The following is a 16,244-nucleotide window of genomic DNA, read 5'->3' as shown; positions in this document are numbered from 1 at the left end:
TAGAAAGAATTTTGTTCTACTTTTGTACGGCACTTTGTAGTTGGGACGTTTTACTGGCGTCATTAAGGTCATTAAGGTCTTGATGTCGGGACATCATCCAGACATCACCCTGACATCATCCAGACATCACCCTGACATCATCCAGACATCACCCCGACATCATCCAGACATCACCCAGACATCACCCTGACATCACCCTGACATCATCCAGACATCATCCAGACATCACCCTGACATCACCCTGACATCATCCAGACATCACCCTGACATCACCCCGACATCACCCTGACATCCAGACATCATCCAGACATCATCCAGACATCACCCTGACATCACCCTGACATCATCCAGACATCACCCTGGCCTCATCCAGACATCACCCTGACATCATCCAGACATCATCCAGACATCACCCTGACATCATCCAGACATCATCCAGACATCATCCAGACATCACCCTGACATCACCCTGACATCATCCAGACATCACCCTGACATCACCCCGACATCACCCTGACATCATCCAGACATCATCCAGACATCACCCTGACATCACCCCAACATCATCCAGACATCATCCAGACATCACCCCAACATCATCCAGACATCATCCAGACATCACCCTGACATCATCCAGACATCACCCCGACATCATCCAGACATCACCCAGACATCACCCTGACATCACCCTGACATCATCCAGACATCATCCAGACATCACCCTGACATCACCCCAACATCATCCAGACATCATCCAGACATCACCCTGACATCACCCCGACATCACCCTGACATCATCCAGACATCATCCAGACATCACCCTGACATCACCCTGACATCACCCTGACATCATCCAGACATCATCCAGACATCATCCAGACATCACCCTGACATCATCCAGACATCACCCTGACATCACCCCAACATCATCCAGACATCATCCAGACATCACCCTGACATCACCCCGACATCACCCTGACATCACCCTGACATCACCCCGACATCACCCTGACATCATCCAGACATCACCCAACATCATCCAGACATCACCCTGACATCACCCTGACATCATCCAGACATCACCCTGACATCATCCAGACATCACCCTGACATCACCCTGACATCACCCAGACATCACTCTGACATCATCCTGACATTTCAGACCACGAGTGTGAGCACCATACAGCGGGAGGGGGCGGGGGTGTGTGTGATGGTGGATATATATATGAATGAATATGAATTATAAATCACAGATGTAATTGGTTAAGATTTGAGTTGGCTTATCTTTTAAAATTGAAAGGTTTGAATGTTTATGATGATGTGGATCCATAATCGATACGTGAAGACAGGATCATTAAACCCGGCATGGCCAGTTTCCTGTCTCCAAAATGTTCTTACACATGGGTTAGAGTTTCCGCACAGGTGCGCACATTCTCTCACCAAGTTTGCTTTTATAGATCACGACTTTTTCTTGCGAAGTGACGTATGTATCTCACAGCCCTGTTTTGTGCTGCAGGTAAATGAGGCCTCAGGACTGACAGGCGTCTGTAAAAGCTGGTGGCAGGCAGTCACTTGCCCTTTCTCTCCCCTGGCTTCCACTCTGTTTGGTTTAGTTGTGTTTAGTTTCATTTATGTTTTGGTTATGTAAAATAAACCTATTTTTAGTTACAACTTGTGTGGCGTCCCCTCCAGCCTTGAGCAGGGTTGACACTAATAAAAGACAATGATCTTTATTCTTCATCTTTATTGTCTTGTCCCTGCAGGCCTCAGCCTGACTGGTATTCTCTTCATGGTGCATGTCAACATTTTCTAGTAATGTTCTAAGAAATGGAAAAGTACCACTGGTACTGTACCCCATGGGTACAGACCCAATTACTATATAGCACCCATTAAACCCCAAAAGAACAATTAAATACAAGAAAGTTCATGACATCCAGAAGTGCCCCTGTCATGTTTTGTCTGAGTAATGCACTCTCGAGAATTAAAACGTTGTGCTCAGGCACGTCTTATTATAAGTTTAAATAAACAAATTCAAAAATTGTGCTGTACACTGACATTTTAAAAATGGTGGAGTTCCGTCTGAAGGCAAATCATTGCTGGTCCATCAGACCTGCAGCAGCTGGACTTCACATCTGGATATTAATCCAGCAGCAGAGTTAAGGATGCATCAACATCACTTGAGGCCTTGGAGGTATTGAACCTGAGGTGTTCCAGCTCATCTCAGGGTTTCAGCGGTCCATGACTCCTCAGGCTGGGTGTTAGCTGGTCACTGGGATCTGGACCTGCTGTGACGGCACCTCCTGCTCAGCGGCGGCGGTCGGGATGTTGATGTTTGGATCGTCGTCACCCTGATAACATTTCCCTAGATTCTTGATGATGTTAAAGTTTGACCGGGCTGTTTCTGCCAGGCTGTTCTCCAGAATCCAGCCGTCCGACTCTGAGTCCGGGTCGCCCAGCCGTAGAACGTTCTCCATGGCTGTCTGAAGGTAACGGACTCCCGTCAGAACCAGCAGCTGGTGGGAGGACAAAAACATAGTATATAGTGTATGAAATGTCAAGAAGCACTTGTAGAACAGATTTGTTCTTGTTGTGTCAGTAGTAAACAGCTGCCAGATGTTTATGTCAGCAGTAAACAGCTGCCAGATGTTTGTGTCAGTAGTAAACAGCGGCCAGATGTTTGTGTCAGTAGTAAACAGCTGCCAGGTGTTTGTGTCAGTAGTAAACAGTGGCCAGATGTTTGTGTCAGTAGTAAACAGTGCCCAGATGTTTGTGTCAGTAGTAAACAGCGGCCAGATGTTTGTGTCAGTAGTAAACAGCTGCCAGATGTTTGTGTCAGTAGTAAACAGCGGCCAGATGTTTGTGTCAGTAGTAAACAGCTGCCAGATGTTTGTGTCAGTAGTAAACAGCTGCCAGATGTTTGTGTCAGTAGTAAACAGCGGCCAGATGTTTGTGTCAGTAGTAAACAGCTGCCAGATGTTTGTGTCAGTAGTAAACAGCTGCCAGATGTTTATGTCAGTAGTAAACAGCTGCCAGATGTTTGTGTCAGTAGTAAACAGCTACAGGTACATGGAGTCTTATGGTGAGTTGTGTTATTATATAATAATAGAATAAGATATAAAAGGGCCACATAGGAGATCAAACCATTTGCTTAAAATATAAACATGACTGTTTTCTGGTGTTCGTTCAGTTTTTGCCCTTCTAGTGGAAAGAATCAGAGAATAGAAACATTTTTAAATTTCGATGATGCCAATGATGAAATCTCAGGAACGTTCAGCTTCTCATCAAAAGGTGACGTTCATCAGGCTGAAACCAGAGATTTACAAAAACGTTTGTGATGTTCAGAGAGTTTGTTGATTCTGACTTGAAACACTCGAACAAACAAACCTCACAGAGAGTTTTAGTAGAAGAACGACATCTCCCTCATGCTTCCTGCTTCCATCTCTGAATGCACAGACACGAAATGGATTTGACTGTTGTATTTTAACCTGAATCAGCACGGACGTTCAGTCTGTGAGTCAACAGCTGAAGCAGACGGCTGCAGTACCTCGAACAGCCAGATGAGGAGCACAGTGAGGCCGATGGACTGCATGATGCCGGTGTAGTGGTCCAGCAGCGCCTGGCGGCAGCCCCTCCTCCACAGGTTCAGCTGCTGGCTCTGCTGGTCGTAGTTGAAGTGGGCCGAGCTGTTGCTGACCTGCTGCTGGATGCAGGGTCGCGGGGAGAAGGTGCTGCAGCAGCTGAAGGGAACGCCGTCCATTAGGTACTTCCCCTCCACGTTACTCCTCAGGCGGCTGCAGGGAGGAGCAGATGGGGGGGGGGGGCTGTTAGTGGAGCAGCTGCTACAACTCCTACTTCTACCACTGCCAGTACTATTACAACTACTACAATCATTAACAGTTCTTTATCTTCTGGAAGTGTTCTCAATTATTTTAAGACGGCTTTCTTCCAGGCACTTCTTAAAAAACCTGGTCCTGATCCCTCTGACCGTAGCAACTACAGACCGATTTCTTCCCTTTCTATCTAAAATCCAAAATGGTTTCAAATCAGTTGTTGGCAGTCATGATCAATAACAATATTTTTGGGAAATTTTAATCAGGTTTCCAACGCAGCACAGAGACTAGAGTAAGAGTTATGAGTGATATCCTGATGAAGGCTGATATGATGGATCACAGTATTATTATTGAAAGGTTGAGAACATGTGTTGGTATCTCCGGGAACGCCCTCCAGCGGTTCTCCTCGTACTTCTCTAACAGAGAATTCATTGTGTCTGTTGATGCTTTAGCTCCTCTTAAGCATTGTCTATGTATGGGCTCCATTCTAGGACCAATTTAATTTCCTCTTTATTTGCTCCTTCTTGGCCACATTATCAAACAGTATGATATTTCATTTCATTGCTACACTGATGATACTCAGCTGTATTTATCCTGCAAACCATCTGAATCAGCTAAGTTAGTTTCCCTACATAATTGCCTTCCTGCGGTTAAGGATTGGATGGCAGAAAATTTTCCTCGGCTTATTTCCTCCAAAAGGGAAATCCCCATAAGCCCTGAGCGCACTGATGGCCAAGTTCTGCCTGCTCCTGGCTCGCTAGCTCAGTGGCGCCCACTCTGTTAAAAACCTCGTAGTTATTTTAGATCAGAACCGCACTCTGGAGTCTCATGTGAGTCTAGAATTAGATCTTTTATTTCTTTTAATGATCTTCAAAGGGTGATTCATGCTGTGTGTTTACATGCCGCGGCCAAAACATGGCTGCACAGCTTCAGGGTGTCCAAAATGCAGCCGCCAGACTTTTAACCACATCATGAAAGCATGATCATATCTCCCCTATTTTAGCTTCCCTTCACTGGCTGCCTGTCTTAGAACTGATGTTAAAATTTTACTCTTGACCTTTAAGGCCACCTGACAGAGCTTCTAAACCCTTACTCACCAACACACAGCTCGAGATCCTGATAAGGCCCTGTTAGCTAGGGCTGAAGACCAGGGCTCCGTTTCACAAAGCAGGTTCAACAAACTCTGAGTCTAATCCTGAACTCTGAGTTGATCTACTCTGAGATAAGAAACTCTGAGTTTCACCTGGAGGTAAGCGCGTGCACCACAACTATAAAAAGCCAGCATCAATGGAGCCCCGATTCAACGAGTCACCATGGCAACGGGGAAGAGGAGGGCTGCGTTTTTCGCCCCACTAGAGCTAGAAATCTTAATTCGCTCATACGGCGAGTTTGAACATGTTTTCAGAAAGAAGTGCAACACAAAAAGTAAAACCTCGACATAATCTCATGGGGGAACCTCATTTTGATCATGTTTTACATTGTAAAGTAAATATTAAGCGGCTGTTTGACTGAGCAGCTGTTTTATCCCCAACATAATGCTGGTTTCACACACATAAATGTCTTCTCATCTATATCATGTTCTGTTAAATAATTAATCCTATTTAAACTAACACAGACTTCTACTCAGCCAACAGAAAGAAGGCAGATGCCCATAAAACGGGTGGTGGTCCAGCACCGCCACCTCTAACGGAGGCAGAGGAGCTGGCCCTAAGCCAGACTATAGGAAGGCCAGTGGCTGGCCCCGACACTGTACAAAAAACCTCCGTTTGCAAAGAAACGCAGCGCAACACACAATATCTGCTGGGATGTGAGAGCATGACTACGATTGGTAATGTTGCAAATGTAAGGACGGATTAGGTTGTGTATGTAGATGATGGACTGTGACGTGAAATGGTACCGCTCAAAAAGATAATGGCTGGAAATGCTAGAACATCTATGCGCGGTCTGATAACCATCTCTCAACGAATATTTAATTCTCTGCGCAGTAATGCTGCACCTTCATCCACGGGATCGTTATCAAAAGGACATGCCATGTTAGTGGAAAATGTTACTGTGTTTAATGGACTTCTAATATACTGACTCTGATTTTTTTAATGATTTTTTTAAATGACAGACGCCAAAACTCGCCTGCTGACTGAATGAATGAGGAAATCAAATGGAGTGTGTGGCTCTGAAAGAGACTGAGAGAAACTCGAGGTTCATTGAGAAAAACCTGGTCCCGACCAGGTTAGATTCATAGAGTCTGTTGCTACGGTAACTGACCGAGAGCTTAAGTTACCCCTCTCTGTGAAACAGGCTAGAGTTATCCCTCTTTCTCTGGTTTGAGTTACCTCCCTTTTTGAAACGGAAAACTCAGAGTTTCCCTCATTTCAGGGTTAACAGACTCTGAGTTTTCACTAAACCCGCTTTGTGAAACGGACCCCAGAGCTGACAGGGCTTCTGCTATCAGGGCTCCAGCCATTTGGAACAGCTTACCAGAGGAACTTAGACTAGAAAATTGTCTCTCAAATTGACTACTGCAACTCCTTACTGGCAGGCCTTTCCACATGTACATTCAAACCTCTGCAGATGATCCAGAATGTGGTGGCGCGTCTGGTCTTCAACCAGCCCAAAACAGCACATGTCACCCCGCTGTTCATCTCCCTCCACTGGCTCCCAGTTGCTGCCCGCATCAAATTCAAAACCCTGACACCCTCTACACTCCCTCCCACTCACTACACTCTGCCAATGAAAGGCGCCTGGTACCACAACAGGGCCCTGAGTCACCAGCTGGACTCTTCTCCTCTGCTTTGGAATAGGCCAGAAATGATTTAGAACAGTTTGATCAAGGTTGAGCTTTTTAATAATGGGACGTACTACCGCATGTTTAAAGCAGGAGGGAACAGAACCATTAGCTAGACTACTGTTTAGCAGGCATGTAGGAACAATGATGAGTAGTTGGCTTAGTGTGTTAGACTACGTCTTTAATATGGACAAGGGACACAGGCTCAAACTTACTTGGGACAGCAGAACAAGGAGGGAGGATAGCGGAGTTGTAGGCAGGAGGTGAAATAGCTGATTGGATGTTATTAATTTTACTTGTGAAAAAGTTGAGAAATTCATCACAGGTGACTGTGGTTGAAACAAGGCCAGCAGTAGCAGCAGGGTTAAGGACTGGGGGAATTTCTGGGAATAATATCAGCAAAGTATTTTGCCCTTGCAGCTTCTCATCATGTCATATGAAACTTGAAGCCTGTCTTTCTTCCATTTTCTCTCTGCTTTACTACATAATTGCCTGAGAGCACAGGCGTCATCATTGAGCCAGAGTTGAGTCTTAGTTTTAGGTTTTCTGATTTTGAGTGGAGTAACAGAGTCCAAGATGTCTACATAAGTAGCTTTGAACCAGGTGATAAACTCCTCTGTGCTCAGGCAGGAAGAACAGGAAGAAACTATATAAGCATCAGAGACGTTGCTGTCAGTAGAAGTTTTATTGTTTATTGGGAACAGTATGAAACATGGAGAGAAACCTGATGCACAGATGATCAGAGATCCCCAAGTCCTCCAAAGCCAGTATCCATTATTTTATCTTTGCTTTTAACTGTTTTATGTCTTATGTTATTTGTTGACTGTGATTTTTTATTTGATTATTTTCCTGCTTTTTTATTTGTCTGTGTTTGTGAAGCACTTTTTAACAGTAGTTTTAAAAAGTACTATATAAAGTTGTTATTATTATTATTATTATTATTATTACTAATGCTACTGCCACTACTATCACTAGTGCACATGCAAGTGTCACAACTACAGCTGATACTGTTGTATGTACAGAACTTACACTGAGTCAGTGCATTAAAACAGTTGAATTGAACGGCTCCATATTCATGTACATAAGTACTTTAAGTATGTAAGTGCTGTAGGTGTGTAAATAGTGTAAGTATGTAAGTACTGTAGGTGTGTAAGTACTGTAAGTATGTAAGTACTGTAGGTGTGTAAATAGTGTAAGTATGTAAGTACTGTAGGTGTGTAAGTACTGTAGGTATGCAAGCACTGTAGATGTGTTATTGTAAGTATGTAAGTACTGTAGGTGTGTAAGTACTGTAGGTATGCAAGCACTGTAGATGTGTTATTGTAAGTATGTAAGTACTGTAGGTGTGTAAGTACTGTAGGTATGCAAGCACTGTAGATGTGTTATTGTAAGTATGTAAGTACTGTAGGTGTGTAAGTATTGTAAGTATGTAAGTACTGTAGGTGTGTAAATAGTGTAAGTATGTAAGTACTGTAGGTGTGTAAGTACTGTAGGTATGCAAGCACTGTAGATGTGTTATTGTAAGTATGTAAGTACTGTAGGTGTGTAAGTACTGTAGGTATGCAAGCACTGTAGATGTGTTATTGTAAGTATGTAAGTACTGTAGGTGTGTAAGTATTGTAAGTATGTAAGTACTGTAGGTGTGTAAGTATTGTAAGTATGTAAGTACTGTAGGTGTGTAAGTATTGTAAGTATGTAAGTACTGTAGGCGTGTAAGTATTGTAAGTATGTAAGTACTGTAGGCGTGTAAGTATTGTAAGTATGTAAGTACTGTAGGTGTGTAAGTATTGTAAGTATGTAAGTACTGTAAGTGTGTGAGTATTGTAAGTATGTAAGTACTGTAGGCGTGTAAGTATTGTAAGTATGTAAGTACTGTAAGTGTGTAAGTATTGTAAGTATGTAAGTACTGTAGGTGTGTAAGTATTGTAAGTATGTAAGTACTGTAGGCGTGTAAATAGTGTAAGTATGTAAGTACTGTAGGCGTGTAAGTATTGTAAGTATGTAAGTACTGTAGGCGTGTAAGTATTGTAAGTATGTAAGTACTGTAAGTGTGTGAGTACTGTAAGTATGTAAGTACTGTAGGTGTGTAAGTATTGTAAGTAAGTACTGTAAGTGTGTGAGTACTGTAAGTATGTAAGTACTGTAGGTGTGTAAGTACTGTAAGTATGTAAGTACTATAAGTACTATAAGTGTAATGAGTTGGAAGTGAGTAAAGTGTTGCTGACATCTCTCCAGTGTTTAAATTCAGTTGTCTCATTGATCAGATTGATTCTCTCTAAATCCTGCAGACAGGTTATATTGAGTCACCTGAAGCTGGGTTGAACCTGCTAGTTAAGCCTAATTAATCCCATGACCTTTGACCCCACTAGCTTCCAGGCTTAACTGCAGTGGACAAGTGGCCTAATACTATGGTTACCGTTTACTGACAAAAAGAACTGTCTCTAATATGTTTTATTTTCTCACATGTTGTTTAGGGACAGCTGTGTCTACTGAGATGTTCTGTACAGCTAAATTCAGTGTTGTGGTTTCTGGTGAGATGTGATGGTACATCGTGTGGATCATCTTATGGAGATGTGCTGAAGTTTTCATGTTGAAATGAAGAAAATGTTAAATTGACCAAATCTGTTGCAGCCTGAGTCCTGAAATACTTAAAGGATTTTAGATTTTTGTTTTAGTAAAACCGTTGATCACTCGTACTCATTTTATTTTCAGTGTTACTGTGCTCAGACTTTCATCAGGTAACATTCATGTGAGCAAACAGCAGCGGTAGCACATACATGAAAACAGCCTGGAAAAATAACCAGAATGCACCAGCAGCGTTACCAGCATTCATATGAATTAAGGTAACTGAACTCTTCTCATTGGAATGAAAACCTCCATACTAAGCTCCTCCAGTGGGAAACTAGAATAGTATGTTTACAAATATCAAAACATAAAGATATCAAATAAACTCCAGTAAAGCTAACATCAGTGTGTAACCACTACATCTCCACTATCACCACCTAAACTCTAAGTCATTTTAGAGGATCCTCTAGAACCCATAAGAACACCCAGGTTCCTCTAGAAACTAGCGGCTCCTCTAAGGAATCAGTCAGATCGACCAGAAAGTAGATTCAGATTGAACAGGAAGTTTTTCGTTGTTGTTGTTTTATTAAATTGCTCAAATTAATATGTTTGCATTTGATCACTGGAGGATTATTGCAATCTGTGTTTATTTGCCTCAAACAGCCAATCAACAGCTAGAACAGCCAGGAGCTGCAGCTAATGAGCAACTTAAACTAGAAGAGTGCAGATCTCTGCTGCCCCCTGTGGCTGGGAGGAGTGTTAATATACTAATATACTATACTATACCCTAACCCTATATAATATAAATATAAAACGATAAAACGGTCACAACCACCAGACATCCTTCAACACACACTCACACACATACACGCACACACACACACACACGCACACACACTCACACACACACACACACACGCACACACACTCACACTCACACACACACACTCACACGCACACACTCACACGCACACACACACACTCACACGCACACTCACACACTCACACTCACACGCACACACTCACACGCACACACTCACACGCACACACGCACACTCACATGCACACACTCACACACACACACTCACACGCACACACTCACACACTCACATGCACACACTCACACACACACACACGCACACACTCACACGCACACTCACACGCACACACTCACACGCACACACTCACACTCACACGCACACACTCACACGCACACACTCACATGCACACACTCACACACACACACTCACACGCACACACTCACATGCCACACTCACATGCCACACTCACACACTCACACTCACACGCACACACTCACATGCCACACTCACACGCACACACTCACATGCCACACTCACACACTCACACTCACACGCACACACTCACACGCACACACTCACATGCACACACTCACACACGCACACACTCACACGCACACACACTCACGCACACACACACACGCACACACTCACACACACACACACACTCACACGCACACACACGCACGCATGCACACACACACACACACCCTAAACCATAAACCCCTAAATCCCTAAACCCCTCACCCTAAACCCCTAACCCTAAACCCTAACCCCGTAACCTAAACTCCTAATCCCTAAACCCTAACCCTAAACTCCTAATCCCTAAACCTCTAAAGTTAGAACCGTATCCAGTAACCTCTAACCCTAAACCATTAACTCTTAACATTAAACCTTAACCCTAACCGTAACCAGTAAACCCCTAAATCCTAAACCCCTAACCCTAAAACAATCTAAACCCCAAACCCTAAACTCCTAACCCCTAAACCCCTAAACCCTAAACCATAAACCCCTAACCCCTAAACCTCTAACCCTAAACCATAAACCCCTAAACCCTAACCCCTAACCGTAAACCCTAAACCATAAACCCCTAACCCTAAACCCTAAACCCCTAACCCTAAACCCCTAATCCCTAAACCCCTAACCCTAAACTCCTAATCCCTAAACCCCTAAACCCCAAACCTCTAACCCTAAACCATAAACTCCTAACCCCTAAACCCTAAACCTCTAACCGTAAACCATAAACCCCTAAATCCTAAACCCCTAACCCTAAAACCCTAACTCTAAACCCCAAACCCTAAACTCCTAACCCCTAAACCCCTAAACCCTAAACCCCTAACCGTAAACCCTAAACCATAAACCCCTAACCCTAAACCCTAAACCCCTAACCCTAAACCCCTAATCCCTAAACCCCTAACCCTAAACTCCTAATCCCTAAACCCCTAAACCCCAAACCTCTAACCCTAAACCATAAACTCCTAACCCCTAAACCCTAAACCTCTAACCGTAAACCATAAACCCCTAAATCCTAAACCCCTAACCCTAAAACCCTAACTCTAAACCCCAAACCCTAAACTCCTAACTCCTAACCCCTAAACCCCTAAACCCTAAACCATAAACCCCTAACCCCTAAACCCCTAAACCTCTAACCCTAAACCATAAACCCCTAAACCCTAAACCCCTAACCGTAAACCCTAAACCATAAACCCCTAACCCTAAATCCCTAAACCCCTAACCCTAAATCCTGAACCCTAAACTCCTAATCCCTAAACCCCTAAACCCTTAAACCCCTAACCCTAAACCCCAAACCCTAAACTCCTAATCCCTAAACCCCTAATCCTAAACCCCTAATCCTAAACCCTAATCCCTAAACCCCTAACTCTAAACCCTAAACCCCTAAATCCTAAATCTCTAACCCTAAACCTCTAAACCTCCTAACCCTAAACCCCTAACCTTAAACCCCTAAACCTTAAACCCCTAACCCTAAACCCCTAACCCTAAACCCCTAAACCCCTAAACCCTAAACCCCTAACCCTAAACCCCTAAACCTCCTAACCCTAAACCCCTAACCCTAAACCCCTAAACCCTAAACCTTAAACCCCTAAACCCTAAACCCCTAACCCTAAACCCCTAAACCTCCTAACCCTAAACCCCTAACCCTAAACCCCTAAACCCCTAACCTTAAACCCCTAAACCCTAAACCCCTAACCCTAAACCCCTAAACCTCCTAATCCTAAACCCCTAACCCTAAACCTCTAAACCCTAAACCTTAAACCCCTAAACCTCCTAACTCTAAACCCTAAACCCCTAACCTTAAACCCCTAAACCCCTAACCCTAAACCCCAAACCCCTAACCCTAAACCCCTAAACCCTAAACTCCTAACCCTAAATCCCTAAACCTCCTAACCCTAAACCCCTAAACCCTAAACCCTAAACCTCCTAACCTTAAACCCCTAAACCCCTAACCCTAAACCCTACTGGAGTCAGTTCACATCCTGTAGATTCTGTTATAAAACTGTAAAATTGGATTGAGATCAGTTTGCCTCCCACAGATTCCAAAGGAATGACCTAAACTCAATAATCAGGATCCTCTAGATCTGTGGGTCTGTGTGTTGTAGTGCTTGTGAATTATGTGTGCTGGCTCCATCATCATAATTATTAGCTGTGATGCGAACTGCCAATTAAAGCTTCAGTAACACTGAACTAGACGAAGACAGAATCTTCTGGAGACCAGCTGGATTCACTGGAACCACCAGCTTCACTTACTCCACCACAGTGCTGCTGGTCATGTCCAGGTATCGGTTGCTGATCCACTGGACCTGGAACCAGTCCCGGTACCCGGTGTTCCCACAGCACTGGAACTGGATTTGCAGCAGGTCCAGAGTCCTCTTCAGGTAGCAGCGGCCAGGTGTGTCTGTGTCTTTGTAGTAGCGCATGGCGCTCCGCAGGCCCAGGAACAGCGACTCCTCCAGCTGGCTGCGAATGCTGTAGCACATGAGCGCCCCCGCCAGGACGCAGGAGGTGAAGAAGAAGGTGCAGATGACGTACGGCATCATCACCAACTTCCAGCGCAGGAATTTGTTGGTGTCGGCGCAGTCCAGGCAGATCTTCCCGCCCAGGAAGTTGATGCAGCAGGCTGCCAGGCCTGTGGCGATCAGCATATGTGGCACATACAACACCCCCTGCTCTGACATCACCTCTTGCCATTTCTGAATCTCTACTTTGAGGAATAAGCCCAGGCCAAAGAGGGTGGTGCCCGTCACCACAGAGATCCAGTTGAGCAGGCAGAGGACCTCAGCCAGCTTCTCTCTCTCCCCTTTGGTGAAGGTCACCTTACCGACTGCCATGTCCGTCCTCTGGGTTTATGTGTGTCACGTCCAAGCGCCAGCCGACATGCTCACAGACTGCAGCACCTTAAGGTGCAGTGCAACACGGCATGATCCCAGCAGCTAATTTTATTATTTGATTAATTAATACTGTGCCTGTTTGTGGATATATTTACAATTATCGTATTAATAAGAAAAATGTCTGTGAGTTTGAACAATGTTCTGACAAACATTAATTTGTAAAGATGGAGGCACAAGAACATCAGTGGGGTTTATGGTCTGCTTTATAGAGGGGACTGTTTTGAGTGATTGATCTCTTCCAGACAGTCTCCTCCAATCAGGTTCCACTTGCTTCTCATCGTTTCCACCCTGCTGCCCATATGTGGATGTTCCTGACTTAAAATCAAACTCAACTTAAAATCCTATCATAAAAACAGTGTTGGGCATCATCAGTTACTTATACAGTCTGTTGTCACCTCAAGTCATAGCCTTCACATCCAGTCCACAGGGGTCTGAGAGGTCAGAGGTCAGGGCGGGCCTCTCTTCATAGGAAAGCAGGAGGAAAGAGGAAGGACAAGGCCGGAGGCTGCTCTCTGCAGAGCGTCATAAGCAGCTTAGCGAGGTATTTTAGGTATTCTTGACTGCTGTCCACAACTCCGACGCACAACCAGGATGTGACCGCTGCAGGGAAGGAAGAGGGTCAAGGTTTACCTAAACTTGTGCTGATACTGAATGTAAAAAAATAAAACTGCCTGTGTGAGAATGGATCCTTTTACTCCCCAAACTCAACCACAGCAGAGTGAAAGGGCTCATAATCTGTTCAGTACAAATTATTCATGTCAAAACATTCAAAATGAAAGATTCTCTGGATATACATTTTTTCTGAGCATGCTCAGATACCACTCTCCCCCTGTTGACTGAACAGCTTCATACAGCTCATAAACACTATTTACAGCAGAGCATCTTTAAACTAACCCATCTTTGAACAGGTGACACACAAATCATTCTCATCAATAACTCCAACAGTGAAACTAAAGCTAAATCAACGAAACCACAGAAAACCAATAACAGAGCCCACAGTTCCTGTGTTACAAATGTAAACAGGAAATCTTATCCAGTTTTTTTATAGAGCGTCAATCAGATTTATAAATAGTAATACATTACCTGAAAATAATCTACCCACAATACAAAGGTTCCTGTTCTTCAGCCCTTTTGATTACAGTCATAACCCTGCTCTCATGTGACACTCTTTACATTTTACCACCAAAAACTCAGAGTGAGTATAAGACATCCTTAAAATAGGTGGAACATTGAGGAAAAAAGGCAGCTCAACTCATTTGTTATGTGAAATAAAGAACACACTAACCTTGACTGACACTCTGTACTGGAACAAAATGAAAGTAAAGATGAGAGTTGAGATGAGTGCAGTAGCTGCCACCTCAGAGACATGATTCAACCAGCTGACGCTCTACTGAAGATGCTGTAGAGAATCTTACCTTGTTGACTTAAAGCTGTCAATCATCTAACAGCCGCTGCGGGTCTGTCTTCCCTCCAGCCTCCCCTCATCCTCGGCAGCGTGAGTCCTGCCACAGTTACAGAGTCACGGAGCGAATAGGGAGGCAGAGAAGAAGAGTTTTGAGGCTCCTGTTAACCTGCTGTTCTGTGCTTCTAATCCCCTTAGAGCGAATAAGCCTCGTAATAAGCTAAGAAATCTCCAACCACCCCATTCACCAGCTGGACCATCAGCAGGACGCTAACTGTCCACTACAGTGTTTCCACTCATTTTACACTCTGCTGATTTATCTGACTTGGTGGTAAAGTGAGAATGATGTGGAGAGACTGGGTAGAGTCATTAAAGGACAAATATTCTGCACATTTCCAGCTCTATATTTATATTCTGGGGCTCTACTGGAATATCTTTGCATGATTTCCAGTTAAAAACTCCTTATTGATCTTCTACTGGTCCTTTATGCAGCCCCTCAGTTCAGCCTCTGTCTGAAACAGGCCGTTTTAGCTCCTGTCTCTTTAAGCCCCGCCTCCTGATGAGCCCACTCTGTTCTGATTGGTCAGCTTCAGGAAGCTTCCTCCGGCTCCGGAGGCTACGTAAACAAACTATAGTAGCAGGATTTCACTTCTTCTTCTCCTTCTTTATTCCAAATGTCAACTTCTCACATCCATCCGAACATGGACGTCAGTTGTATGAGTGAAGAGAGGAAACAGAGCAGCTTTTACAAACACTGCACTAAAAACTATCTGGACACTTCAAAATGTATGAATTTCATTGCATTACATTACAAAATGTCAAAGCAAATGGCATTTATTTTAACAAATAATAGCACACACACTTTATAAAAGTATTTGGACACCAAACAGCAGCTTCACTACAGATCACTGTTTCACTGTTTGTCTTCCTTTAGTTTGCAGAACTGCTGGATGTCTGACTTGGATTTGGAAATAATAATAAATAGGAGGAGGGATGGATCTCTTATTGTGATGGACTTCAGAGGTTCATCACCATGGTAACTGATGCTGAACAGTTAACCTGCTCCGGAGCAGCACTCCGCCTACTGACCAATCACATCACTGGAAATAAAGCGTCGTCGTTCCTACAGGATCCCAACATGGACAAAAGTCCTGAGTTTATAATAAAGTGACAAGTAAAAAAGATCAATATATATTTTTATAGATCAGCAGAAACATTTTATTGTTCCATGTTTCTGGTTTTAAATCAGAGCTTCTAACAAACGGAGATCGTTTACGACACTAAACACATATTTTAATAGTTGAATAGTGATTTTACTCTCTGATTCATGGCTGCAGTCAGAATAACATCAGACAACTGCAGATAAACACCAGAGATCAATAATCCTCACTGTTAATTGGCTACATGATTATAAATCATCAGTCATTAAATACTTTTACA

At 43.7% G+C, this 16,244-nt stretch overlaps 1 protein-coding gene across 1 annotated transcript; it reads right to left on the bottom strand.

Annotated features, from left to right (window-relative positions):
* Nucleotides 1–1,044: 1,044 nt before the first annotated feature.
* LOC137169640 (photoreceptor outer segment membrane glycoprotein 2-like) lies at nucleotides 1,045–14,928 on the bottom strand. Its single transcript, XM_067572923.1, has 4 exons — nucleotides 14,818–14,928; nucleotides 12,762–14,002; nucleotides 3,545–3,791; nucleotides 1,045–2,513 (listed from the first exon to the last, which is right to left on the bottom strand). The coding sequence occupies exons 2-4, from the start codon at nucleotides 13,340–13,342 to the stop codon at nucleotides 2,259–2,261; spliced, it is 1,083 nt and encodes a 360-aa protein (XP_067429024.1). The 5' UTR covers nucleotides 13,343–14,002; nucleotides 14,818–14,928; the 3' UTR covers nucleotides 1,045–2,258.
* Between the last annotated feature and the right edge of the window lie 1,316 nt (nucleotides 14,929–16,244).

Source organism: Thunnus thynnus, chromosome 18, assembly GCF_963924715.1.
Source record: "Thunnus thynnus chromosome 18, fThuThy2.1, whole genome shotgun sequence".
NCBI classification, from domain to species: Eukaryota; Metazoa; Chordata; class Actinopteri; order Scombriformes; family Scombridae; genus Thunnus; species Thunnus thynnus.
The sequence above is the reverse complement of the archived record's forward strand: the minus strand, read 5'-3'. Positions and strand labels throughout refer to the sequence as shown.

Coding starts and splice junctions, on each gene's coding strand:
- LOC137169640 (XM_067572923.1), bottom strand. CDS start 13,342: ATGGCAGTCGGTAAGGTGACCTTCACCAAAGGGGAGAGAGAGAAGCTG. Junction 3,792..12,761: donor ACCAGCAGCACTGTGGTGGA/GTAAGTGAAGCT, acceptor TCCTCCCTGCAG/CCGCCTGAGGAGTAACGTGG. Junction 2,514..3,544: donor TCCTCATCTGGCTGTTCGAG/GTACTGCAGCCG, acceptor TCCTCCCACCAG/CTGCTGGTTCTGACGGGAGT.